Raw genomic sequence first — 27076 nt, 5'->3', positions numbered from 1 at the left:
TAATATCAGCAACATAGGCTGCCATATAAATCGAATATTTATTTAAACAAATCTAAACAATAGTGTTAAATTTAATAGAAACATTTTTACCTGTAGGATATTTCACAGAATCCTTAATGAGAAGAATGCGAAGATAACTTTCGTTAATAAATTTTGAATTCCAAATAAAAACATTTGAACGTGAGTCAATTTTGAGTATGCGAGACTTATTATCTATCGTGCCTTCAAATTCAAAAGTTTTGAGATTTTTAAGAACTCTACATTCGTAAGATGTAACAGAAGTATATTGAGTTATAATAATTATCTACTTTTAATATATAACCTATCCCTAAATCTGTAAGTGATGTCGTGTTCATTGTTGAATGTGTATGCGTGAGGTTAGGTTGAATACGTAACGGAATGTATGTGTTTATAAGGGTAGAGAGAATATAAAGGATATAAAGTAGAGTTGTCGAGACAAGTAATGTTGTTAAAACTCGGAGAAGTCTGTATTACGTGCGTATCGTTCTATTACGAGACTTCACTCTTAACTAGCTAGTAGTTGTGGTGCTTTTTGACGCTCGCAACGTTGGGTTTTTTCGGTGTCCAATTGAGCACGTAGTGCCGATATTTCTTGAAGAAAATTGTCAGATATCGCTTGTGATTCACTCAACAACAGTAGTGCTTCTTGCAGAGCCAGATTAGCGGTTGATATAACAGCCGGAATCATCAATACACCGTGCGATGTCGTAGCATCCGATGTTGATGGTACAGCAAACGTCGTGATCGCAGCAGTATCAAAGAGTCCACTTAAATGAGATAATGGCACATCAATATCTATATGTTCCGATACGTGTGTGATACTTGGTCGTTGTTCGCAGTGTCCTTGTGTATTAGTCGTGACATCAGAAGCGGCAGCTATCGCAGCAGCAACCGAAATAGCATCAACAACTCGCGTAACTGCACTATTCGTTGTAGTAATATTAGTGTCTGCCATCGTTTTTGCTGTTGTTTTCGGTAGTGTTTGTTGTGTAGACATAGTGGAAATTGAGAGTTAATCGGGTTCAAATGAAAAAATAAATATCCCGGACGAGCTCCCAAAATGTCATTGTCACTATTAAATGATTACAACAAAATATAAACTTAAAAAAAAATAGATTATATTTATTAAATCAGAAATAGTGTAAATAGAATCAGTTCGTCGTATCGGCTGACTGGAAAAATAATAAAAAAACTAAGTCTAATAAACAAAGGTAGTTAGCAACCAACCAAACATTAGGGAGAGATTATATCGAATATATTACAATCGTATTGTCATAGAAACAAGTTTGACATTTTGTTTTCAAAGCAATTGTTCACTTAAAAATGGTTTTAAAAAAATTATTTAATTAACAATTTCTATAACTATATAATTTGTAACACGATCGTTTCTTTAATTTTCGACTTCGCGATTCGCGCATCATGAAATAGCCCAAATAATGTCGCGTCGCTAATTATTTTTAAAGGGAAAGGTATGGAAGGAACATCTGCTTCGTCGCAGAAGGCGTCGATGGGCTCTCGTCGTTTGGCAATCCTGATTACTGAAATTATGAGACAGGAAGAGAAAACAAGAATCATCGCAACTTCTGTATCTACTAACATTTTTTTTCACTCTTATTATCTAGTTACAATATTCCGATGCGGCTTTACGCATCGGAGAAAAAGGCCGTGCAAGCTCGTCTCCATGCGAATGAACGCACCAGAGACAAAGCATTGCCTCCCACTGATTCGTCAAACCGTCCTGGCAAATGCGGTGCGATTTAAATGCACTCGCATTTACTCATCCACGTCCTGATGGTTTTCGTCGAGAGAAAGAAACGAAGAGCGCACCGAAAGTACAAAGGAGTACCTAACCTAAGGGAGGGTCGACGTCGAAGACCTGGCGAGCTACAGCTGCTGCTGCTCCTCTGTCACTCGTTAACGTCCTGGTAGCTGTTGTTGCTTGTCTTCTCGATTACTGTTAGTGGTACAGCAGCTCCCTTGTTCTTCACAGTATATTCTTGCCCCTCCCCTCAATACTCGAAATCGGCCAAGCGCCGCCGGGTACGCACACATGTGCGGATGACGCTAGCGACACTATTCCTCGCTATCTCTCTCTCTCTCTCTCTTTCTCTCTCTCTCTTCTTCTCTCCTCTTTTTACCCATTGCCTTTCGGTACTCTGACTACCGACGCCCATCAGTAATTAGACCTGAAATAAAGCCACATCTAGCGTTGATACTTGGTTCGAACTACCAAGACATCGATGTGGCATCGGCGAAAGGAAAAGCATGCGGAAGAGAGAGAAAGGCAAACAGGGCGAGCAATCTTTATGATTGCATCAGCCGTCAAAAATTTATTCGCTCTAACAAGGGAACCACCCCAACCCGACCTCACCAATTTGAATGATTTTGGGATATGTTGTAGTACTTGAAAAAAAATTAGATACGTGTTTTTTTTATCGGCCCATAAGGACTTTTAAGGGGTGAAATCCACTTTGAAAATCAACCCCTAAAATCAAATGAATATTTTTTAGTAAACTCAACGTTAAAAAGTTTCTTATAAAAAGGCGCTTTTAAGGACTGAAAATTAAAGTTAAAGATTGGTAGTGTTTATGGGCATTGCTGCCAGCACGTCCAAAATGTTTTCCAGCATGGTGGTGAATACCAGGTTTCGGCCCACAGATTCTTCGAACTGCTCTGGTTCCATCCAGTTCTCACATTGACACTTACGTAGATGGAGGTAAAAGCTTCGTTTTTCGAAGGATTTGTCGCATAGCCAATGTTTCATCCAGTTCCTACCTATTTGCATGTTACATAGGATTTCATGGACTTCGAAATCCTTCTTCATGACAATGCTTTTGCATTGTGCATAAAGGATGTACTGGTTCTTGTTATGCAGGTACAGGGGGACAATCCTTTCTAGCTCGTTTAACTTGGCTCCATATACCCTATGGTAAAGTCGGTCAGCCTCAGCAGCAGAACCCTTGGTCACAAATCGCACACTGCAGGTCAAATGGAAATGAGAACCATATGTCGTGGTAGGCGTAAAATACATATAGTCCAGAGTCCCACAGATTGCCAAGTCCTTAAATACCTGTTCCCGCGAACAGTACATCGGGATTCGGAGGAATACCCGATGCCCGAATTCCTGTTCCCTGATCACAACTCTGGGAGAGTTGGGATTTAAGGACTGGATACTATCATTCAGGTAGTTGTTTAAGGCCGAATGGTAGTCTGCATGGGCGCAGTAGCGTATACGGAGGGATTTGTTTCCATCCAGTCGAGACCCAAATTGATGAAGTTGTTCGATAGGTCCATAGGTTAGGAGGTTTTGGACTACATCAGTACGGTAGTCGAAGGGAAAGTAACCACCAAGGTGTTTTCTTCTTGGTGGTAGGGTGCTACTGTGACCCCTCTTGTTAAGGCGTCATGCTTTTGGGCGCTGACATAACTATGTCCTGTAAGATTATGTCCATGTAGAAGAAAATAATAGTAGGATAAAGATATACAAGAGAGAGACATTAATAAAAGTTTTAAAGAGAGTATATGAATGAATGGAATTATGTGTGATAAAGACAGTCCGTGAAGTCCGATTATATAGTTATTGTCCTTCTACCCACTTTACATACTAAAATTTAAAGTGAAATAATACAGATTTTGATAAATAAAAATGTACGTAACATCACGAAACTATACAAAAAATTGTATATATAAAATTGTTTATAAAAGAGAGGAGTTCAAAAAATATATTTTCTTATGACGCAGCTGCATCTTCTAAGTATTTTTGTTCTTTTGAGTTGACCTCAGTCTCGATTTCTCCATCAGTCATTTTCAAATCTTGTTCGGTGGCCGTTCCTTCTGGACAGTCAGATTCTGAATTTGGTTTCTTCATGTATATTTCAGCAACGTCCTTTCCATGTCCTGTTTGTGATTCGGTCGATGCATCAGAGGAGCTGGCGGCACCGGTGTTTGTTATTTGTACCAATATATTTGACATGTATCTAGGCCTTTCAACAGTCGTTCAACTGAGTTCGATGTACGTTGTTTTTTGCTAACTTTACGTTGTCTGTCGTTAGATGTAGAATTATTTTTGTTTAACCACAATGTTATTTTCTAGCTTTGCATCGACATAATCGTCACATATCCAGCATAATACGGTTCGCTTCGCCTCTTGTTCACGGTTTTTAGCATATTGTGCACCATACTCAGGGTTACTGTATTGTAAAGCTCTAGTTGCATCTTTCTCATCATAGTATTGTACATACCCCAATGAAAGTCGTCCTCTATTGTCTCTTACTACTCTATGATATAATAGTCGTCCAAATTCGACAAAATGTTCAAAAAATTCGACCACCCTAATTTGTTCCGAGACTGCCCAAGGCAGTCTACAAAATAATCTTTTCTTATTAATAGGTGTTTTTGGTGTTATTATCACACTCTTGTATATTCGAGATCTCAAGTCGGCTGAATATACGGCTTCTTTTCGAGAAGTTCCAGTAATACATTGCGCCAGCTTTCTAGCCTTTTCAGCCTGTCTGGTGTCTTGATATCGGCACAGAGCCCATTTTGTATCCGGTCCTGATATACTTTCTATGGAATGGAATTCTATAATCGTCCCTACAGATTCCAATTTTACGAGTAAGTCACTCAGCTTTATGTCGGCCGAGTACAAGAATCTAATGCCTCTTGGATCTTCAATACTCGAAGCAGGCTGATTGTTCATTATGTCCAAGAAGAATACTAGGGCTGAAAAAGAAAATACAGATCCGTCCATCATGTTTCCATACATGAGATAAAGTCCGGTAATAGCGGTCCCAGTTGTGTTAGTAGTTTAGATTGTTACAGGGCTTTGTTTCGGAAGCCCCGATTTTGTCTCTCGACTGGGTAAGGAGGTGGGAATTTCGGAATCGGATAACATATTAGTAAGGTCGTGTTGAGCGACGCTAGTTGTTTCCGGAGTATTGGTGAAGGTAATTATAGTAGCAGGGTGCTGTTTCATGTCCAATTCATTATTTTTTTTAGTATTGTTAGTACATGTTCCCTATTTTTTTGTTTTGCAACATTTATAAGCTAGCAAGAGTGTAGCAGCTAGGAATATAATTCCATTCACTCCCAACCCTTTTGTAAATTAGATTCGAATGATAAGACGTTACACGTTTATGTTCGCCCACTACTTCCATTTTATCCATTATTTCGGTTAATATTCTTTCTTTATTTTTCCAGGCAACCAATCGAGGTGCCCATTTTATTGTTTCTTGTCGTTTAGATGATGTTATTTGGAGGTTATTAGGGGATTCGTTTAGTATAGGATAAAGGAGAGTTACATTGAGGGTAAGGTCCGGTTTGTAGACATATTGCTCTGTAGCCTTTCTATCCATTTCGGTCATAAGCGTTGCATCAATTGTGTGTCCTATACATCCTGGTGCTAATTTAAAATACCAACGCCCTCCAGATGAACAGGTTCATCTTTATGACCCGGACAACTGATACGTAAGTTTTCGGGTTTTACCGCTGAAAACAACCAAGATCCGTCAGATTCGATGTAATTCCACTGCGTTGTTTGTTGTGTCCTAATTACCAAGTCGCAATTATAGATTTATTTTTGCGACGGTTGTAATAGCTTTCGGACTTTACAATCCTGGTTGAGGTTAATGTCCAGTAGCGGTGCCTTGGTCGGGCAAATGAATGCATAATGTGTACTTATACATTCTTTTAGAGTGGCGTAATCCAAACGCATATATTGTTTTAGATCATTGTTCAGGGCTAGATATGGGTATCTGTATTTTATGTAGGCTGAATTTCCGGTAGATGTGGATAGTTGAGGAACTAATATGGAATGCAACCTGTAAAGGTTATATGAATTTCTGTCCACTAAGGGCAGATGCAAAACTATGAATGTCCGTCCTGATTTGTGAATTGCATCTACCTTAGAAATTTTTACAATCTCTTCTATTCTTAAATATTTCGAAGGTATCGGAAAATCCAAGACGTGATATGCGTGTTTGATATCAGAGGTTATTTGGTGTAATACGTCGGTGGTAAGCAGGTCTGGATGTATCCTACCCTCTCTGACATTATGCAATATGTCCAATAATCTTCTGGATTAATCAATACAATGATCTAAACGTGCTTCTAGTGTTCTTCCGTAAGAATACAACAGCATAATGTAGTCCCATTGTTTCCGGTCGTCCTCCATTTTATTTAGTACATTCGCAACTTGCGAATCTAGGTGTGTTATAATTTCGCTATGTTTGTCCATCATAGTATATAATTTGTCCATGCCAGTTAATATTACATGAGTTTTCTTTTCTACTAGATTTGTCATAGTTTTCTGATCTGCAAATAGCCGATCTATATTTTTATTTATCTCATTAGTTTCGTCCTCTGTCACTAGTCCAAATAAGCTATGGCTAACCGTACCAATGCCTCCAAAAGGCGTTAGACGTTTAGTTCTTATACTACGTGGGCTCCTTATTTTGGGCGGAGCAATACTGTCCATTGTTTTAGAAGCATAAATGACGTCCTTGTGCAAACTATTTAAAGTTTTTATTTTTAGGTCCAATCCCTATTCTGCCAAAGTATTGGCACAGGTCGCCATGTGTAGGTGAATAACACATTTGTCATAAAATGGGTGGAAATCTACCGATTGTCGCGACTGTGTTATTAAATAAGCGAAATCGAGAGATATATAAACTTTCCAATCAGCTCTTTTCATTGTAACCTGACTCATTTGTTTATAATACAGTCCAGGATTATTATCTAATTTTTCCATTGTATATGTTTTCTGTCCTTTTGTCCATAAGAAAGGTAGAAATAGCAACAACAGTAGATAGAATCGAATACACATATTAGTTAATGTGAGAGAAGAAAAAAAATAGTAGGATAGTCCTGGAAATAGATATAATCACATGTAAAGAACAAGAATACAGATTCGTCGTACGAGAGAGAGAAAAAAAAAAAATAAACAAATAGGAACAGAAAGAAGAGAAGAAAAAGAATTTCAACATGTATAAATATAGATAATATGCACAAAGTAGCAATTATGAGAATAATAGTGCAAATAATAGTGATTAATAAATAAATAGTAAAAATTAAAATAGAATATATATATATATATATATATACTATAGTTTTATCTTAAGCTTGTCTACATGTTTTCTAATTCTTTTACTATTTGGCAACTCCAAAATAACATTGTTGGGTCCTAGTATTTCAATAATTTTAACGGGGGTCTTATAATAACTATCTGCCTTGCCTACGCGGGGCTCATTTAAGACCCAGGCATAATCGCCTTTCTTACCCTTAAATATGTTTACTTTACTGTCGTATCGTTTTTTAGATCGTACTGTCGCAGTTATTTGGTTCGTACCGGCACCTAATTTTAGTTCCGATAATCTATTAATGAGGTCTATTAAATACTGATTATAAGTACGCAGTTTTTTTTCTCGTGGTATCATCATTGGGAATCGGGCTACTCGTACGTATACAAGTTCATGAGGCGTATAGCCCGTCGCAGCATGAACGCTAGTGTTATAAGTAAAAACCGCAAATGGAACCAACCTATCCCAATCATCGAAGTTATCTGAATAAGTCCTCATAAAGTCCATAAGAGGGGCATGGCTACGTTCCAATGAGCCGTTCGTTTGAGGCCTATATGCGGACGTAGTGAGGTGATTTACCTTAAAGTAGTGCAACAAAGATTCAACAATATCCGATAAAAAGCTCGTGCCTCGATCTGAAAGAATAGCTCTGGGGGCTCCAAATTGACAAATCAGATGTCTAGCAAGTGCGTCGGCTATAGAAGTCGCCTTTAAATCCTTTATGGGTACAATGATTACATATTTCGTTAGGTGGCATTGCATTGTTAATAAATGACAATTACCACGAGGTGTCGTCCTCAACTTGCCTACCGTGTCTATTGAGACTTTGTTAAAAGTTTCTATAGGAGTGTCGGTGAGAATCATCGGCTCATGGGTTTTTAGTCTGTCTATTTTCTTTTCTAGACATTTCGGACATTTCCTAACATAGTCCAATACATCATTTCTCATGCCCTGCCAGTAATATCGGGCCCTTATCTTCTGATAAGTTTTGTTTACGCCCTTCTGTCCTCCTATTAAGCTATCGTGCAACGTTTTGACGATATTTGTTCTTTCTTCTTTGGGAGGCAAAGTCGTTTTGCCGTAACTTACGGTGACTGTTATCGGACTACCTTCAAAGGCTCCGATTAATAGTTCCATTAACAGACCTGGTCCCAAATCATCTGTGTAATCATCTTTTCTAGACATGCGGAAACTATTAACCTTATCACGAATTAAGAGCTTCTTCAAATTGGCCAATCCGACCTTTATAGTTTCTACGCTCGTTGAGTTATAATATTTGTCTTTTACCACTATGGAATATATCTTATGTTTTTTATAATTTGTCGTTAAAATTTGTCCAATCTTAGGTTTCTTATTTTTCATATTACGTAGGTCAATAACACCTATCTCGCTTAATAATCTGGATATTGCCGTAGTATTATCACAATCCCGTGAAATCAAATGTACTATATTGTCTCTCTGGTAAGTCAAGCATTGTTGAGAGTTTCTCACATTATTTTGTAAAGTGAAATATCCAGGACGCAAAAGGGTTTCACTATCTTTTGTACTTGAGGAACTAGGATTTTTATAATCGCTAGGTCTTTTATACTGATTTATGGATCCCTTTGCATGAGGCAGGATGAAATAGAAATCATTATCTATTGAAGCCTTTGAAAAGTTCAATTCGATCGGGGACTATGTAGTCTCGCTATTTATACTCTCTTTTTCTTCCGGTATTTCTTCGAGTCCCTTAAATTTAATACCCGTTTGACCCTTATTTAATGGAGTACTTCGGCTTTTAGGTTCGCCAATTTTCACATTAGGCGTCACCGATAATTCTCGTCTCTGCAAAGGGATTAGCTCATTCCTTTCGTTAGATTTTCCATGTTCACTGACATGAACAGAGTCGTTGTCCGACGTTATTGTATCGCTCTGTGGTTCAGAATTTCTTTGTTCTATTTCGGATTCCACAGGATGTTCGGACAATTCCACTAATTTTTTTATTCTTCTTTCCATTTCTTCGTCTGAGTTTTCGTCACTGTATGGATCCATTTCTCCTAACAAATTCTGTAATTTAGGATCTACTTCGTCCCCATCAGAGAAGTGGCTGATTTCGTACGGTTCTAAATCTCTATTGTCCCAATAAAACGTCACGTCTTCGGCACTACGTTGTCGTCGCAAACTCTCCTCGAACCTATTACACGATTCTGCAAGTTCATTTTGAGTTAGATTGGTCACGATTTCCTTTTCGATAGAATCGTGTTTGTTCTCAAAGACGTCGTCGTCATTGATACTATCAGTGTTATCACTCGTTTGAGGACCAGTCACTTCAATATCTAATGATCCATCACTTTCGTCGGATTGCGACGTTTGTTGTGTAGCCGATTCAGCGTTTTCAACTAATGTTTTGTCCTTTATACTTTGAGCTGAATCTTCTAACTTTTCGGTTTTCTCCTGTTCCCTTAATCCAGTACGAGTAAAACCCGGAATCGGCGGCTTGCTTTCAAAACTCCCTTGTTTACGTGCGTTAATGTCCGTTTCCTCTATACCCGTCGACGACATCATAGACCTCCGAAAAAATGTCGGGCTTTTAGCAGTGATCCTATCGGTTTCTACACTGGATTCGTCCGTTAGAGCCTCATAAGATGCTGCAGTGTCAACCTGACTCTAGATTTCTTGGACTCTCGGATGTTTTTTTATTTTGGACGTCGTTGGAGGCGTATCGGCCTCCGTGAAATGTCAGTCCTAGATCCGCTTTCTCGGTTAGTCGAGATATTACTCGAATTTTGACCTTGCGGTACCTTCGGTCTAGTTCCCGGAGGTCGTGTCGTAGGGTCCTTTTTATTCGTAGGCAATCTAGTCCCTGCTTTTGACCTTTGACCGAATGTACTAGGCTGTGGGTCGGTGGCAGTTGTCAATGGAGCAGGATTCTTACTCCTCGTTTTCCCAGCTATCACACTATGTTCTAACTCCGGCCTTTGTTTGTTGGTTTTAGAGCCTAAAGGTCTACCTATCGGTCTAGGTTCGCCAGCAATCGTGTTTGCTCGTTTCCGCATTCTTTTCTTTTCTTCCTCTGACTTTTCTTTAGCGGCTTCTTGTTTGTTTGATTTATCTTTCCATTTCTCGAACATCATTACCTGTATATTAGGTATATTGTCATTGAGGTCCTGTTCACACTTTTCTTTTTATTTTAAATACACATTCAGGTCCACTGGATTGCGGGAAAGTGAATCGGCATTGCAGTTCAATTTACCGGGTTTAAATTTGCAGGTGTACTGAAAATCGGTGAACTTGAACATCCACCTCATCAATCTTTGTCCTGGGTCCTTGCGATTGTGCATATAATTCAATGGCTTGTGATCGGCTATTAGGGTGAATTTCTTGTACATCAGGTATGGGCGGAATTGATTCATGGCGTATAGACACGAAATGCATTCCTTTTCTGTCGTCGTATAATTTCTTTCTGATTTGTTTAATAATCTCGATAAATATGCCACCGGGCGCTCCACACCATCTACTTCCTGCGATAGGATAGCTCCTACAGCATAGTCCGAAGCATCGGTAGTCAAAGTGAAAGGTTTCTCGAAATCGGGGAACGTTAATATGGGAGCTTTACATGAGAGTTCTTTTAGTGTATTGAAGGCTTCTTCTTGTTCGGATCCCTATTCGTATTCTCTGTCCTTTTTAGTTAGATCACTCAGCGGTTTTGCTATTTTCGAATAATCTTTAATAAAACGTTGATAGTAGCCTGATAGTCCCAAAAAGGATCGGATACTTTTTACACCGGTTGGACGTGGGAAGTCCATGACTGCAGAGACCAATTTTGGATCCGATTCTACGCCTCGTTTGCCAATTATATGTCCTAAGAATTTGACTTCTCTACGCAAGAATTCTACCTTGTCCGGTTGTAGGACCAATCCTGCATTAGACAATCTTTCGAATAGTTTTCTGACCTTTCCCTCGTGGTCGTTCAGGTCCTTTGCATAAACTATTATATCATCAAGGTAAACTAACATTTCAACGTTTAACAGTCCTCTTAGTAAATGGTCCATCATTCGTTGAAACGTAGCCGGGGCGTTCACCAAACCCTCGGGCATGCGTATATACTGAAAATGTCCACGTAAAGTAGAAAATGCAGTTTTAGCTCTGTTCTCGGCCTTCAAAGGAATTTGTTGAAAGCCATTTGCAAGATCGAAAGTTGAAAAATAGGTACAGCCCCCTAGCTGGTCTAAGATATCTGCGATGTTAGGGAGAGGGTAAGCGTTTCCAAAAGTTCTACTGTTCAATTCACGGAAGTCTATCACAATTCGCAAACGCGGTTTGCCATCGCTTCCGGCTTTCTTCGGTACAATCCATAAGGGCGAATTATAAGGAAAATTTGACTCCTCTATAATTCCATCCTTAAGTCGTTTCGTAATTTGTTCTTCTATAAACTACTTATAAGCCGGCGGGTGTCGATATTGTTTAGTGTTAATGGGCACATTGTTTTCCAGGTGAATTTCATGTTCAATTATACTTGTACATGGTAGCGGCTCACCTGGCAGTAAAAATACATTCGGGTATTGTTTTATCAAACGCTTAATACTTCTGTATTCGTTTGGTGCCAAATGTCCTGTTCTCAATAATTTAAGTAGTCTCTTATATTTTTGTTTCAGCATTCTGTGGACTAGTGCATTCGCTTTCACTTTCCGAAGACGAACTAGCCTCGGGGTTCATATGCTCGAACGGCACTATGACCCTTGGGTCCACTTCTATTGTTACATCCTTATCAAACTGAGTATTAACAGCCATAATTTTACAAGTTCCATTTTGATTTGTTACTACTCCTTGTCCCATGTATACTCGATCGTCTCCTACGTTGATTCGGGGGAGATAGCCTTCCACTAGATTTGTCCGTACCAAGTTTATTTGAATAACTTGGCGCGACCTTGCAGGTATCTTATATTTCACCTTGCTATTGTTGATGTTAGTATCATTTACATTACTTTCAGAAGAATCGGTCTCCCCTTCATAAGGAGGTATTTTACCTTCTTTCAGCATTTCTTGGTACTTGATGGGGTACATAGCGATAAGATCGTTCCGTAGATTGTTTATTGGAACATTCTCTTGCAGGAACGGCACTGGGTTCATCACATCGCTGTTTAACATTAAGGCATCGCTGTGATAAGATATCACAGCCCTTGTAGTTTTCAGAAATGCTCTTCCCAACATTCTATCTTCTTGAATTGGAAAATTGTCCCAAACAATATGAAATTTAGTATTTCGTCCATTTATGCTTAACATAACAGTCCCCAACGTCGGTACTGTGTGAGCTGTAATGCCACTAAGCGAAGTAGCTTCCTTCGGATTAAAAGTCGTTGTCTACCTTAAAATCTTAAACTTAATTATATTTACTGAAGCGTCATTGTCTACTATAAATACTGTCCATTTTTGATTAGTTTCAGGTATACAAAACCTTACTCTCGTCGGCTCATGGACCTCACAATCTCCATTGCCAGATCCCCGATTCGCGGCAATGCAGACGCCTGGTCCTGCATACTGGGAGCCAGGGATTTCTGTAACACTGTCATTACAGGTGCCGGTGGCATTCCCTCTTTCTGACTCGGCTGGTCTGCCAGTCGTGCCAGAACTGCCTTGGCTTCCTCGATCATTGTTTGTGTTGGTTTTGCAAGGCTCGTTACCTTGATGTCGGGACGAGCCGTTTGCGAGTTTAAAGGCTCAGCATTTGTCTGTTGGTTATATGGCGGATTAGGTCTTAATTCTCGCTAATATTGTCCAACTTGTTTCAACTGGCCGTTTTGTCCTTGAAGCGATCCAAGTCTTGGTTGATCATAACTAATCATGCCATACCGTCTTCCTGTAGAATACAGATATGTGTCTGTATCCGGGTTGTATAATCTTCCGTTATTTTGTTCATAAGAGCGGCCTTGCGAGCCTTGAAATCTCGGAATCCAATTCCCAGTCCTAGGCTGATATTATCTCTGACCCTGAAAAGTATTATTCTGAGAATTATTTCCAGAGTAACCTCCGTTATTGGAGTACTGATTATTATTATTTTGGTAATTATTACCGTTCTCTGAATTTTGTTGAAATTGCCTCTATTGGTACTGGCTCTTTTGAATATAGAGTTGCTGAAATTCAGCAGGCAATTCTTCGAATTCAATGGGCAACTGTTCTTCTGATTCCAATCCCTGCTCTTGCACGTAAGCAACGTCCAAATTTTTGTTGAAACCAGTCCATTTGTTAGCTTCAAACTTAGGTTTCATATTATTTCGAGCCTCAATTCTCAAGGCTTCTTTATAAACTTCGCTCAAAGAAGTAGGGCATTTGACATCCACTAAATACCCTATTTCTTTAGGTAAACCGTTTACGAATATCTTTACTACAGCTGACTTCAATGGTGTTAACATAATCTCATTAAATTGTGCTCCCAGTTCGTCTTTTAATGCATGTTCTGCACAATTCAACAATATATTTATTCGGTCATGAAAATCCCCGGCAGTGTTGCCCTGTTTCATTCTTAACGCGTGTAATCTTGCATCATAATAAGCAAAATCCTTACACGGTGCAAATCTTTCCTTTAAAGCTTTCATTAATTCTTCTGCAGTATTAACGGTTTTGCCATACAGACAGTCCCTAGCCGGCCCCCTTAATTTCGCTATGACGGCCTTTACATAGTTTGGTCTTTCGGCGGCAGGTACTGTGGCAGATCCATTTTTTATGTCTTGAATAAAATCTTTTAATGGAAGATTCCTTCCATCGAACTCTGGGATTCCTAACAAGGAATTTTGTAAAGCAAAACTCGCTGATGCCGATTGCAGCATAACGAGAGTTGCTTATTGCTGCTCTTATGCCTGCTGTTGCGCTACTGCTACTGCTGCAGGGTCTGCCATTTTGTTCTCAAATAATGCGAATACGTACTATCAGTCTTATCCCTGATTTCTACACTAATCGTATAATATTATCCTTCTATTTTAAAGTATGCAAAACGTTATCATAGGGATCGCTTACAGGTTTAAGGTAGATATATATAGTTAAATCATATATATATATATATGATTCAGGATATATATACTTAATTAGCTAAAACTGAATATTCTAAATGTGCGTTCTTATAAATCGTTAACGTAACGTAATTTATTACGTGTTATTTAATATTACTATTTATTTCGGGGACGGTATCGAGTATAAATTATACACCCATTTGGTAAATATTTTTTTTTTTTTTTTTATATCAAAATTAAATTTTTTTTTTTATATTAAAAGTTAATAATTAATTAATTAAGAGGGTTAAAACAGCAATAAACCACGCTCTGCTACCATCTGTGACGTGGTTTCGGGTAGACACACACGTCGTTAGTGTACTTTTAGCAAACGAGTGACACTACAACTCGATGTGGTGAATTGCTGCATGTATGAGGCCCCGCTCACTTAACGCTCGCAAGTTATTTGATAAATTTAATTTATACATAAGTATATTTATGGGACATAAATGGTAATTAAGTAAATTAGTAAAGATTACTTCACAGGGTATTATGGTGAATTTGGCGATATAGTATATATCCGTAAAACAAATTACAGCGTGTGATTACTCAATATCAATACGTTTACATAACTCTAAAAAAAAATAAAATTATTTTCCATGTAATATTCGTGGCTACATTTGACGAGCAATTTGAAATTAAGTTCTTTTAAATATAATCAAAATATCGCAGACGTACTATTTATCTTATACACATGCATATCATATTATCTGCCAACGCGCTTAATTGTTAAACACTTCGTCAGCGTAGGCTATCATACGACGTTTTCGTAGAGGTCGTATGACGCTAGTCCGACCGGTCGGAGCGAGCGGTATTTATAACAATAAATAAAAAAATCGCGAGAATAAAATGCCAAAGCCAAAATAATTAAGAATTTATTAATCACACATATATGTATATATGTATTCACATATATATATATATGTAGTTACACACAAAATGAATACGTGGAATTCGCCAAATGGTAATTACTCCAAGAATTATTATTATTATTATAGAAAAATAAGTAAGAAGAAGACAGTTTTATAATAATGCACCTTGAGTGACTTACTTGTTAAATGTTTATTTGTTATTATTATTAATAAACTTGTCCTTGAATTTATATAGTTATATATATATATGTGTATATTGTTAGAATATTTGTCCAAGAAATATAATCTTTTATTTTAGCTGGTCCTTATAATAACTGTTGTCCTTACAATAAGTAATTGTGCTGGAATTTGCCTGATCGTACGCTGTATACGTATATATATATATATATATATATATATATGATAATACGTTTAATAATAATAAAAACTGGTTGACAAGAAACTGAGATGAAAACTGATTGTAAACAAGGACAAAAATTTCAAAAGAACTGAATAAAAACTACGTAATTCTCAAGAGAATTGAACTGTGGCACGACTGGATGTGATTAACTCTGGCACGAGACTGCTTTATTAGGTGTGGGCGGTACAGTAATGCAGCGCGAGAGTATTACTACGCAGTCACTGCATTACTACGCGGCCGCTGAATCGCCCACGCGCGCTAAATGCGTACGACTAATACGCGCGGCGCAATTATACATAATACTAATACATATAAATTTTTTCTTTTTTTTTTACATTACATTATTACATATATCAGGATTAAGTGAATTTAAAAGTTGTCACTTAACAGACGGGGTTAAATCTGGAGAATACGGTGGATGGGGCAGCAGTTCGTAGCCTATTTCGACCAATTTGGCCATGGCGACGGCGGAGGTGTGAGCTGGTGCGTTGTCATGGTGGAAGAGCACTTTTTTCTTCGCCAAATAGGGCCATTTTTTCTGCAATTCGACGTCGAATCAGCCCAATAATTTGGCATAGTACAGCTCTGTGACCGTTTTGCCCCTATCCAGGTAGTCGATGTAGATAACACCTTGTGAATCCCCGAAAACGGTGGCCATCACATTTCCGGCCGATGGGGCAGTCTTCGCCTTCTTCGGAGCACTTTCGCCAAGTAAAGTCCACTGTTTCGACTGTTCCTTGGTCTCTGGTATATACCAGTGGATCCATGTTTCGTCGACTGTTATGAAACGACGCAGAAACTCCTTCGAATTGCGCTTAAACAGCGTCAGACATTGCTCTGAAGTTGTCTCACGGTTGCGCTTGTTGTCCGGAGTGAGCAAACGCGGCACTCATCGCGCCGACAGCTTTCTCATGCCCGAAATTTCATGCAGGACATAACCCACGCGGTCTTTTGAGATGCCTACGATCTTAGCTATCTCGCGCACCTTCAATCGTCGATCTGCCAATACGAGATCGTGAATTTTTGTCACGTTATCCTCCGTGGTAGCCGTTTTCGGAGCACCTGGACGTGGCTCTTCAAAAATCGACGTGCGACCACATTGAAACTTGTTAAACTAATTTTGGACGGTCGCCATCGAAGGAGAAGAGTCACCGTACACAGCATCCAAGCGCTTTTTGAGTTGGCTGCGAGATTTCCCTTCCAAAAATAAGAATCGAATCACCGACGGATACTACTCGTTTTTCATTTTTCAAAAATCAACGGATACACTTGCTTTCACACGCTCTCAAAAATAAACTACAACTCCGATCCGACTGAAATCTTGACAGTAACCATCGAGAAGGTTGTACTACGTGATAGAATATTACTTTTGCGAGAGTGGCGCCATCGGGCGGTGAGGCTAAGTACTTATCGGACCACCCTCGTATTTATCCGTAATCAATTATATATAGAATAAACAATGGGGAAGCATATGGATATCCTCGAGTACGTTCAATAATACTTATAAAATTTATTGTTTAAAGCTCGAGTACATGAATAAATGATAGAGCGGGAATAGAAAAAGATATAAGTAAATATAGGCGCGTGTCCTTCGCCTCGCGTTGTCTATAATTTATAAACTATATGGTATTCACTTATTTTTTAAATAGTGTTACTGACAATCGGTACTTTATATATTGATATTATTTCCTATTTATTGGTCCTCTCTCCTTTCTGTTTTCGAGTGGATCGTATGGTCCGTTATATATACATTATAATTATGTATCCAGTGGATTAAGATATTTTTTCCGGTCCTATTAGCGTGAACGAATTTCCTGTATAATGGTTGTGTTTCCTGGGGTTTTTATTAACATTAGGACTCTGCTAACGTCATCTGAACTAAAGCTTTCAATTAACTAAAATAATGACGCCAAATAACACGGACAAATCAAACTCAATTTATATTTTAGTTGACGAGATAAATTCTATAATGCGGCCTAATTGCTCTGACCCTCAGTCCTGACTGACTAATCCAAGCTCCGTTGTTTTCACCGGTTTATTATATATTCTTTGTCCCTCGCATTCCGTCTCTCTCTCTCTCTCTCTCTCTCTCTCTCTCGCACATATGCTTTAGACGTTTACACTTCTCAAATCGGCTGGTATTACTTAGCTAAGCACGCTGACTTCAGCATGCTGTCGCAGCATGCTGCAGCAGCGTGAATCAGCCTCTGCCGCTCATTTCCACCGAGCCACGCACACGAATACTGCTAGCTATAGTGTTTTATTGCTATGTCCGAACGGAATTCTCGAGAGCGAAATCTTAATCGTAAAATATAATTATAACATAATGGAACGTCACGTAACACATGTAATATAGTAAATCAGCTCGAGTGATTTAAAAAATCGCACTGATATGAGAAAATACCAAAATTAAATTAACGTGTTTCCGAATTTAAAAAAAAATATGTTTATGGGGTGTTTCACCCCCTAGAAACAACCCCCGTCAAAATATCAGCAGGTTAGTCCACCTAACCCTAGGATAAACAAGTTTAGTAGTTTGTTATTTCTTGAAATAATTTAATCCTATGCATGAGCGAGCTACCTCAACTAACCAACCTGCCTCTAACCCGCCAAACCCCTATGAATCACCCTTACCGAACCACATGCAGGCTAACCCACCTAATCCTGTGAAAAGCAACTTTAGTCGTTTGCTATTTCTTCAAATAATTGAATTTTACACCATAAGCGAGTTATCCCAGCTGAATTACATACCTTTTATTTACCTACCCCTAACCTATCTAACCCCCATCCTTATAAACCACCCTTACCGAACCACATGCGTACTAACCTTATATAAATAGCGAAAAATAAATGTATTTCTTGAATAACATTCATGTTGCATAAAAAGACGTCCCAAGTATTACAAATTTTATGTAATAATTATTATTTTCTTTTCATTATAAATACAAAAAAGATAATAATAATTAATAACGGCTTATAAATATAAGATTTGAGACCAAAAAAAATTATAAATAATTATTAACTATTTTGTTTTTTCAAAATTAATAGTAACAGTTATAGTATCAGTTTTTTTAAAAATATTATTTGCATCGTATTAGATATAGCTGTGTATAAGAATAATAATAATATTTATTATTTTTTAAATGTAAAGTTAATTCGTAATAAAGAAAAATAACAAGTAATAACAGTTAAAAATTATTAATTTCAAAAGTGGAAGTTTAATATATTTATTATTTCTTTTTTAATCATTTACAATTTGTCAATGAGAAAAGAAATTATAACAAATAATTGATTATATTAATAGTTATAAATAGTTATTATAGTCTCAATTCCTATACTTATAAACTGTTTAGTTTTTCAATTTTCACTTGTGGTTTAGTTTACTTTTTGTTGGTACTTTACTTTGCTGTACACTTTATCTTATTTACAATTTTGTCTTATCAATGGCTCGAAGAAGATAAGTTATATCAAATCTCCACCCCTTACGATAATAAGACATCCGATACATATTTCATTATTCATAGTAGTTGAAGAAAAGTCAAGTATTTAAAAAGTTAAAGGTTTTTTATAATGTTGGATTTATAAATAAACTTATTTCTATATTTACATACAAATTTCCCGAACACAAAAATATAGTACATATCAAGAAGAAAAGTTTTTGTCTACTACGTAAGTAGTTATGTCACTTATCATATATAATTTTATTCAAATATTTTGATTTTTAAATATGTGAAATATAACTGTTAAAAACGTATGATCGAATTCTATCTATAGACTAGGTTTTCTTTTGTCTTTTGTAAAATTCTTCAACTGTAAAAAAGAGTATTTATATCTCGATTTTCTTTTAGATTAAAACATGAAGATCAATTCTTTGAACGTAGTCAATTTATTATTAGCATATTTTCAAAGTTTACAAATACCAGATAGCGAGATTAATTTTAAAGAAATTAAATTGTCAGAAAAGTTGAAAGAAATATTAATAGATGCTGTTACGTGACGCTTCATTGTGTTATAATTGTATTTTGTCGAATAATATTTCGCTCTCGAGATTTCCGTTTGGACATAGTATAGCTAGCAGTATTCGTGTGCGCGACTCGGTAAGAATGAGCGGCAGAGGCTGATTCACGCTGCGGCAGCATGCTGCGACAGCATGCTTCGGTCAGCGTGCTTAGCTAGGTAAGACGAGCCGATACGAGAAGCGTAAACGTCTAAAGCATATGCGCGAGAGAGAGACGGATGCAAGGGACAAAGGATATATAATAAACCGGCGAAAACAACGATGTTAGAATTAGTCAGTCAGAGCTGAGCGCTAGAGCTACTAGGCCGCAGTACTGAATTTATTTCACCGTTTGAAGTATATTCAATTTGATTCGTTCGTGCAGTATTATTCTGAAATAATATTCGGAGTAATCATAATTGCAGTAAACTAAAATTTAATTGGAAAGCTTAAATCAGTACACGTCTGCAGAGATATAGTAATAATAAAAGTCCAGGAAACAAAGTCGTTATTCTTGTGCACGCTATCTGAAAGTACGGGATATTTAATTATAGTATATATAGATATATACAAATAACGGACCATACGATTTAATTTGAAATAGACAGGAGAGAACACCGATAAATAGAACCGTATATACAGGGTGGCCCATTTTAAGTGATCCACTCAGATATCTAGATTGGAGTGAGTTTTATCGAAAAAAGTTTCAGACAAAAGTTACTCAACTTTGAGGGGGCCATGTTTCTATGACCTTGGATTTGACCTTGGAGGTCATGTTCAAGGTCATTTCAAGGTCAACTTTGTTTTTTTAAATAGTAACCCCCATTTTTGACCCCGGATTCGGAAAGAGCGGGAAATTTTACGTCCAAAACGGTATTTTAAAATTTTTTTTCATGGCCTAGAGAAGGTCGATTTAAGGTCAAATGCTTGAAAAACTGCATAAAAGCGTTTTTTTAATTTTTAAGATATCGAAAAATGACCTCTACAAAATTTGTTCAGAACAGAGTGGGCCACCCAATGCACCAAAAACCTTTGACCTTTAACCTCATTTTGAAGGTCATTTCAAGGTCGAAGTGTTTTTTGTAATGGAAATCCCTCTTTTTAACCCCGGATACGCACATAGCGCGAAATCCGACGTTTGGATAAGGTATTGTGTTGAGTTTCGCGCTATGTGCGAATCCGGGGTCAAAAAGAGGGGTTTCCATTACAAAAAACACTTCGACCTTGAAATGACCTTCAAAATGAGGTTAAAGGTCAAAGGTTTTTGGTGCATTGGGTGGCCCACTCTATTCTGAACAAATTTTGTAGAGGTCATTTTTCGATATCTTAAAAATTAAAAAAACGCTTTTAGGCAGTTTTTCAAGCATTTGACCTTAAATCGACCTTCTCTAGGCCATGAAAAAAAATTTAAAAATACCGTTTTGGACGTAAAATTTCCCGCTCTTTCCGAATCCGGGGTCAAAAATGGGGGTTCCTATTTAAAAAAACAAAGTTGACCTTGAAATGACCTTGAACATGACCTCCAAGGTCAAATCCAAGGTCATAGAAACATGGCCCCCTCAAAGTTGAGTAACTTTCATCTGAAACTTTTTTCGATAAAACTCACTCCAATCTAGATATCTGAGTGGATCACTTAAAATGGGCCACCCTGTATATACATATATGACCGATTGTCAATAACCTTATTTAAAAAAAATAAGTAAGTACCATATTGTTCATACATAATAGACAACGCGAAGCGAAGAACACGCGTCTATATATAGCTCTAATCATTTTATTATCTCCGCTTTATCATTTATTCATGTACTTAATGTTTATAAAATAAATCTAACAAGTACTATTAAACGCCCCTTGAGTGTATCCATATGCTTCCCCGTTATTGCTTATTATACGTATATATAACCGAGTACGGATAAATAAATACGATTACGTCCGAACGAATATCTCACGATCGCGATATCGGGAGCCCGGATTCGAATTTACAAAGACTTCGTTATCGACGCGGGAACGGGACGGGGTGCCCGAGAGCCTGATTGCCGCCCGAGTCAAAGGCCGCTCGGCTGTTAAAAAGGCCTACTCACGGGTCAAGTTCGGCTCGCGCGAACTGTCACCTATCAGATGCCGTGTATGAGTTTAATGATATTAATATAATTGTTGAAGAGACGTTAGATTTTCATGAAGATTATAAAGATACTGATGCTGAAATAATCGTAGATGAAGTTCAACATCACTTTCCTGATCCTGATTTTGCACCAACAAATCAGTGCGCAAATGATGATGAACAAATCACATTTGATTATATACAAAGAGCCGTAGAATTTTGGAGGAGCGGAAAAAACAAAAACTTAAAACTGGATACTGTACAACATGGATTCAAAAAAGTTTCATCTATAAGTCAACTTAAACGTTGGGCGAAAACAATTAATAAAAATGGAACTTACCGAGAAATAATTGCGCAAATTTGCCAATACACGTTTGATAATTTAAAAGTCGCTAGCAGCTGGTATGATAGTGCACGATCGAGATATAAATGTATATTTTTATTTGTCACAAATTATGTTTGAGCTACAGATATATTTTATCAAAAAAAAATGGGATACCCCACGTACGGCATAGAAATTAATCAGGGTGGTTTATGGGGGTTTGGTGGGTTAGAGGCAGGTTGGTTAGTTGAAGTAACTCGCTCAGGCGTAGGATTAAATTATTTCAAGAAATAACAAACGACTAAAGTTGCTTTTTACAGGATTAGTTGGGTTAGCCTGCATGTGGTTCGGTAAGGGTGGTTTATGGGAGTTTGGTGGGTTAGAGACAGGTTGGTTAGTTGAGGTAACTCGCTCATGCATAGGATTAAATTATTTCAAGAAATAACAAACGACTAAACTTGTTTCCCTATCCCTAGGTTTAGGAATAGGGTTAGGTGGATTAACCTGCTAATAGTTTGACGGGGGTGGTTTCTAGGGGGGTGAAACACCCCTTAAACATTTTTTTTTTTAATTCGGAAACACGTCAATTTAATTTTGGTATTTTCTCATTATCAGTGCGATTTTTAAATCAGTCGAGCTAATTTACTATATAAAATGTCGTAAAACAGTACAAAAAATAGTATATTTACCCCTATTAAAAAGGAGGTTGCAACCCTTCGGTATAAATGTTATGTCCTTAAAAAGGCCTTTTTATAAGAAACTTTTTAACGTTGAGTTTACTGAAAAATATTCATTTGATGCTGAGAAATATTAAAAAAACTGATTTTAGGGATTGATTTTCAAAGTAGATTTCACCCCTTAAAAGCCCTGATTAGGCCGATAAAAAAAAACACGTATCTAATTTTTTTTCAAGTACTACAACATATCCCAAAATCATTCAAATCGGTGAGGTCGGGTTGGGGTGATTCCCTTGTAGGTTTATTTGAAAAGTACATACGAGAGTCGTTTGAAAAATCCGTGCAAAAATAAAAACTGCTTGATTTTTTTTAATAAATCTTTTTTATTTTTCAACATAGTCTCCTTTTAGGCTTATACACTTCATCCAACGCTGCTCTAGTTTGTTAATCCCTTCCAAATAATAGGATTTGTCCAACTCTGAAAATAGGCATTCGTTTCTGCAATCACCTCTTCGTTTGAATAAAATCTTTTTCCCGCCAGCCATTTTCTCATATTAGGGAACAAATAGTAGTCCGACGGAGCCAAGTCTGGAGAATAGGGGGGATGTGAAACGAGTTGGAACCCTATCTCCATCTGTTTTGCGGCTACAACTGCTGAGGTGTGAGCTGGCGCGTTGTCGTGGTGGAAGAGGACTTTTTTGTGGGCCAATCGTGGACGTTTCTCTAGCAACTCGGTTTTCAAACGATCCAATAACGATGAATAATGACGATCCAATAAACGATGAATTTGTGCTCATATGTGCTCATTGTGCTCATATAAAACGCAAAGTAATTGGCCGATCTGGCTGAAAATTGGTGTGTGCTCTTCCAAGATATGCCACTAACTAAAAATAACCTTGATACGCACTAGTAGCGCCATCTCTCTGACTTTGCACGGACTTTTCAAACGACCCTCGTATATCACAAATGTTATTGCAGAAGTTTATTAACATAGCTATATTGGTTTTTATAATATAAATTGATTTGTAAAAATTATAAATTTCGATAACAATAATCTATGTAAATAGGTATATCGAGTTAAAGTTGCTTTGATAAAATTTAATATAACGTCATTTACATTATAGTTTTATTAGATGTAACCATTGAATCAACTTATATACTCATATTTTTTTACAGGGAAAAAATTCTTCGCTGTTACTTTTATAGGATCTATTTTTTGGATTGCTGCTTATTCGTATTTTATGGTGTGGTGGGCTAATGTTGCTGGTGATACAGTCAGGATTCCCCCTGAAGTTATGGGACTCACATTTCTTGCTGCAGGAACTAGCATACCTGATCTTATAACCAGTGTTATTGTTGCAAGAAAAGGTTTCGGAGATATGGCTATATCTAGTTCTGTTGGTAGTAATATTTTTGATGTTACAGTGGGGTGAGTAGATTGAAATCAATATAATTTTTTACTCTTATCTATTTTCAATTTACACATGTTTTTAACTATATATATATATATATATATATATATATATATTGCAACGGTAGTCGATTGAATTAATCGAACCGTTCGCGATTCTGATTTTCGCGCGTTAGTTCTAAGTATTGAGAGAGAGAGGGGGCGCGCGATCTTTTGAATTAGCAGTTAAGCCTCAGCTGTTACTTGTGTAGTACCGCCAAAATAGTTTAGCACAGTGTTTCACCGATTTACCATTAAAAAATTTACTTGGATTTTGGATACGTGTGCAAGGGTGAGTGAGGAAGCAGCGACAGTAGCAGCATCACGGAAGTAGCAGCAAAAGCAACAGCTATTATACAGCAGATTTGCGATTGAGACAGCACAGCTGATTCTGATCTGAGGAGCACCTTTAATTTGCTTCAACAATTACGGCAGATCACCGTAATTGCACCGCAGGGTAGGTGCACCTCCCTTAATTATCGCGTGACAAAATACATTTGGTATTTTGTCCAACTGTGTTAGCGTTAATTTTTTGTATTCGCGTCGAGCGTTAGATCGCGCCAATATTCGTATCTTCTCTCTCTCTCTTTCTCACCGAAAGTTATTTAATTGTAAATCCTATTCGCGTGCGTCAGTCTTTCGGCCCGACAAAGACTGTAGAGATTTTTTATTAATAAAATCTATTAAACTTATTCGCCGATTTCGTCATATAATTTTTCCTAATAGTTTAAACAATTAAAAAAGGCTTAGGTTTTAATCCGATTACAGCTAGGGGATTAAGTGGATTAGGAGCAAAGTCGATTACACTTAAAACTCATCGAGTATCACAAGGCACGTGACTTAAGGTGAGTTCAACTCTGTTTGATCGAAGACAATTAAGTTAAGTCAGCTGACGTTAAGGCGAATACACGTATTAACATACGTGTTGTTACGTGACACTTCATTGGATTATAATTGTATTTTGCTTAATAATATTTCGGACCCGAGATTTCCGTTCGGACATAGTATAGCTGACGCTACTCATGTGCGCGACTTGGTGGGAATGTGCGGCGGAGGCTGATTCACGCTGAGCCGGCATGCTGGGACTGCACGCTGCAGCCCGCGTGCTTAGCTAGGTAAGACGACCCGCCACGAGAAGCGAAAACATCCGAAGCGTATACGCTTCGGAGAGAGACGGCATGGTAAGGACAAAGGCTATATAATAAACCAGCAAAGGCAGAGCAGGCGGAATCAGTTAGTTAGAAGCGAGCGCTCAATTAAGAAGGCCGCATATTTTTCTACGGAAATTAAAACTGTAATAGAAGTCTGAGTGTATTAGAAGTATCAAGCACGATTGTTTTAATAATTTTGTATAAATAGAAAATCACGGGAATCATTATTTTCCTGCGTGTTGTTACATTGTCGGATCAAGAGGATACTAGAGAAATACAGTTATAGCGACTATCATTGTCCTGCACATTACTACACCATAGTAAAAACTCATTGGACCGATTGAATTTGACCAGATAAAACGGAAAGGTGATTGGCCATATCACAAACCAAATAATAACTTGGACCAAATTGCATTGATTGTACTAATATATAGTAAGTAATACTATTATAATTTTATGTAACGGGAAAAATCCTAGACAGCGCGAGACAAAAATTACGCGTCTGCGAATTTATATGCTACTACTATTTTGTTCAACCTACTTATGTTGCGAAAGAAATTAGAATAAATATTATGATTGTAAAACAAGTTTAAGTGTATTCATATGCTTCCCCGCTATATCGGAGAGAATAGCCATTACGAATTTGCTTAAAACAAATAACCAAAAAACGTTATAAACGTTTAATTATTTGTTTTACAAGAACGATATTGAGTGTCAACTTATAATTAACGTAAATTTATTATTGAAACGCGAACGGGTCGGGGTGCCCGAAAGCCTGACTACCGCCCGAGTCCAAGGCCGCTCGGCTGTTAAAAGAGCCTTCCAACGGGACAAACTCGCCTCGCGCGAGTTGTCACCTATTAATTGGTAGCAGAGCGTGGTTTTAGCGGGCTTAGATTTTTCGCTTTTCCCTCGCGTTGACACATTTTTGATAGTTTATTAAATTACTATATAAATTTGTGTATTGGGTAGCATGAGTATTAATGTAATTAGAATATATCTATTATAGTTTATTAGAATATATTCATTAGTGTGCGATATATATAATTATGTAATACTATATGTATTGCATAGTGTTGGTATATTGACGCGTATTAATTTATATTAATTCATATTGATTAATCCGTCGTCTTTTTCATCGTTAGTAATATTAAAATTTTTTTTTCTCTCCTCTCTTTCCTCTCTCTCATATCTTGAAACGCGATACGGGCAACAGGACGCTCGTTTTTGAGCGAGCTAAAGCCACGCCGCTGACGCGAGAAAACTTCTTTTCCTCTCTCACACGCAATTCGTCGGAGTTTCGTTTTAATCGTGTAAGCGTAATCAGAGCGTTCGCGTCTGAAACCGGGCGAGTCTCCTTTCGTTTTTTCCGTTCCCACATTTCGTGACTAGTTGGCAGAATGGCATTAGCAACGTGATCCTTCGCTTAGAAATGTTTGAAAGTGAAAACGCGGCTTAGAAAATATCCTTGATTTATGGACGGTCGTTTATGATTTTGACATGCGGGTCAGCGAAATATTTTATTTCTTTTTTTCTCTGCTGTAATAGGGGACTGACCCTTGGCATTGTCCCGTGCCGTTCGCTTATTGAAATTTCCCTTAATTATTTTACGATTACCTTTGCTACTAAAGGTATTTATTGCCATAGGAATGGTATATTTATTGGGAGTAATGCTTTATTGACGTGATTTGGTTGACGACTGATGGAGTGGTGTAAATTGGTTATTGGAGTGGAAACTTATAGATCTATATAACGGGTTGTTGGTGATCGAGGACAATAAATGTTATTTTGTTAATGATTATTGTTCGAATGAATCATTGACTGCTAATTATAATTAATCAGTAATTATAATTGGTATTTTGTTAATGCAATGATTATTTGAATAAATTATAACCGTTGTATTATCAGCCTTATCCGTTTATTATTGATTAAATAATAAAATAAATAAAATAAATAAAAAAAAAAGGAAGAAAAATATAGGACCTAG

General features: G+C 37.4%; 1 protein-coding gene across 2 annotated transcripts in view; it reads left to right on the top strand.

Annotated features, from left to right (window-relative positions):
* LOC131664499 (sodium/potassium/calcium exchanger Nckx30C) overlaps positions 1-27076 on the top strand; it is a 506423-nt gene that overhangs the window by 409602 nt on the left and 69745 nt on the right. For both annotated transcript variants that reach the window (XM_058935664.1, XM_058935654.1), the window contains exon 5: positions 23665-23917. In XM_058935664.1, the coding sequence (XP_058791647.1) occupies positions 23665-23917 (253 nt within the window). The remainder of the gene's footprint in view (positions 1-23664; positions 23918-27076) is intronic.

The sequence above is a fragment of the Phymastichus coffea genome, unplaced genomic scaffold, assembly GCF_024137745.1.
Source record: "Phymastichus coffea isolate CEN01 unplaced genomic scaffold, Cenicafe_Pcof_1.1 PCOF00003, whole genome shotgun sequence".
Lineage (NCBI taxonomy): Eukaryota > Metazoa > Arthropoda > Insecta > Hymenoptera > Eulophidae > Phymastichus > Phymastichus coffea.
Note: the sequence above shows the minus strand (reverse complement) of the source record. Positions and strands in the feature narration are given on the sequence as shown.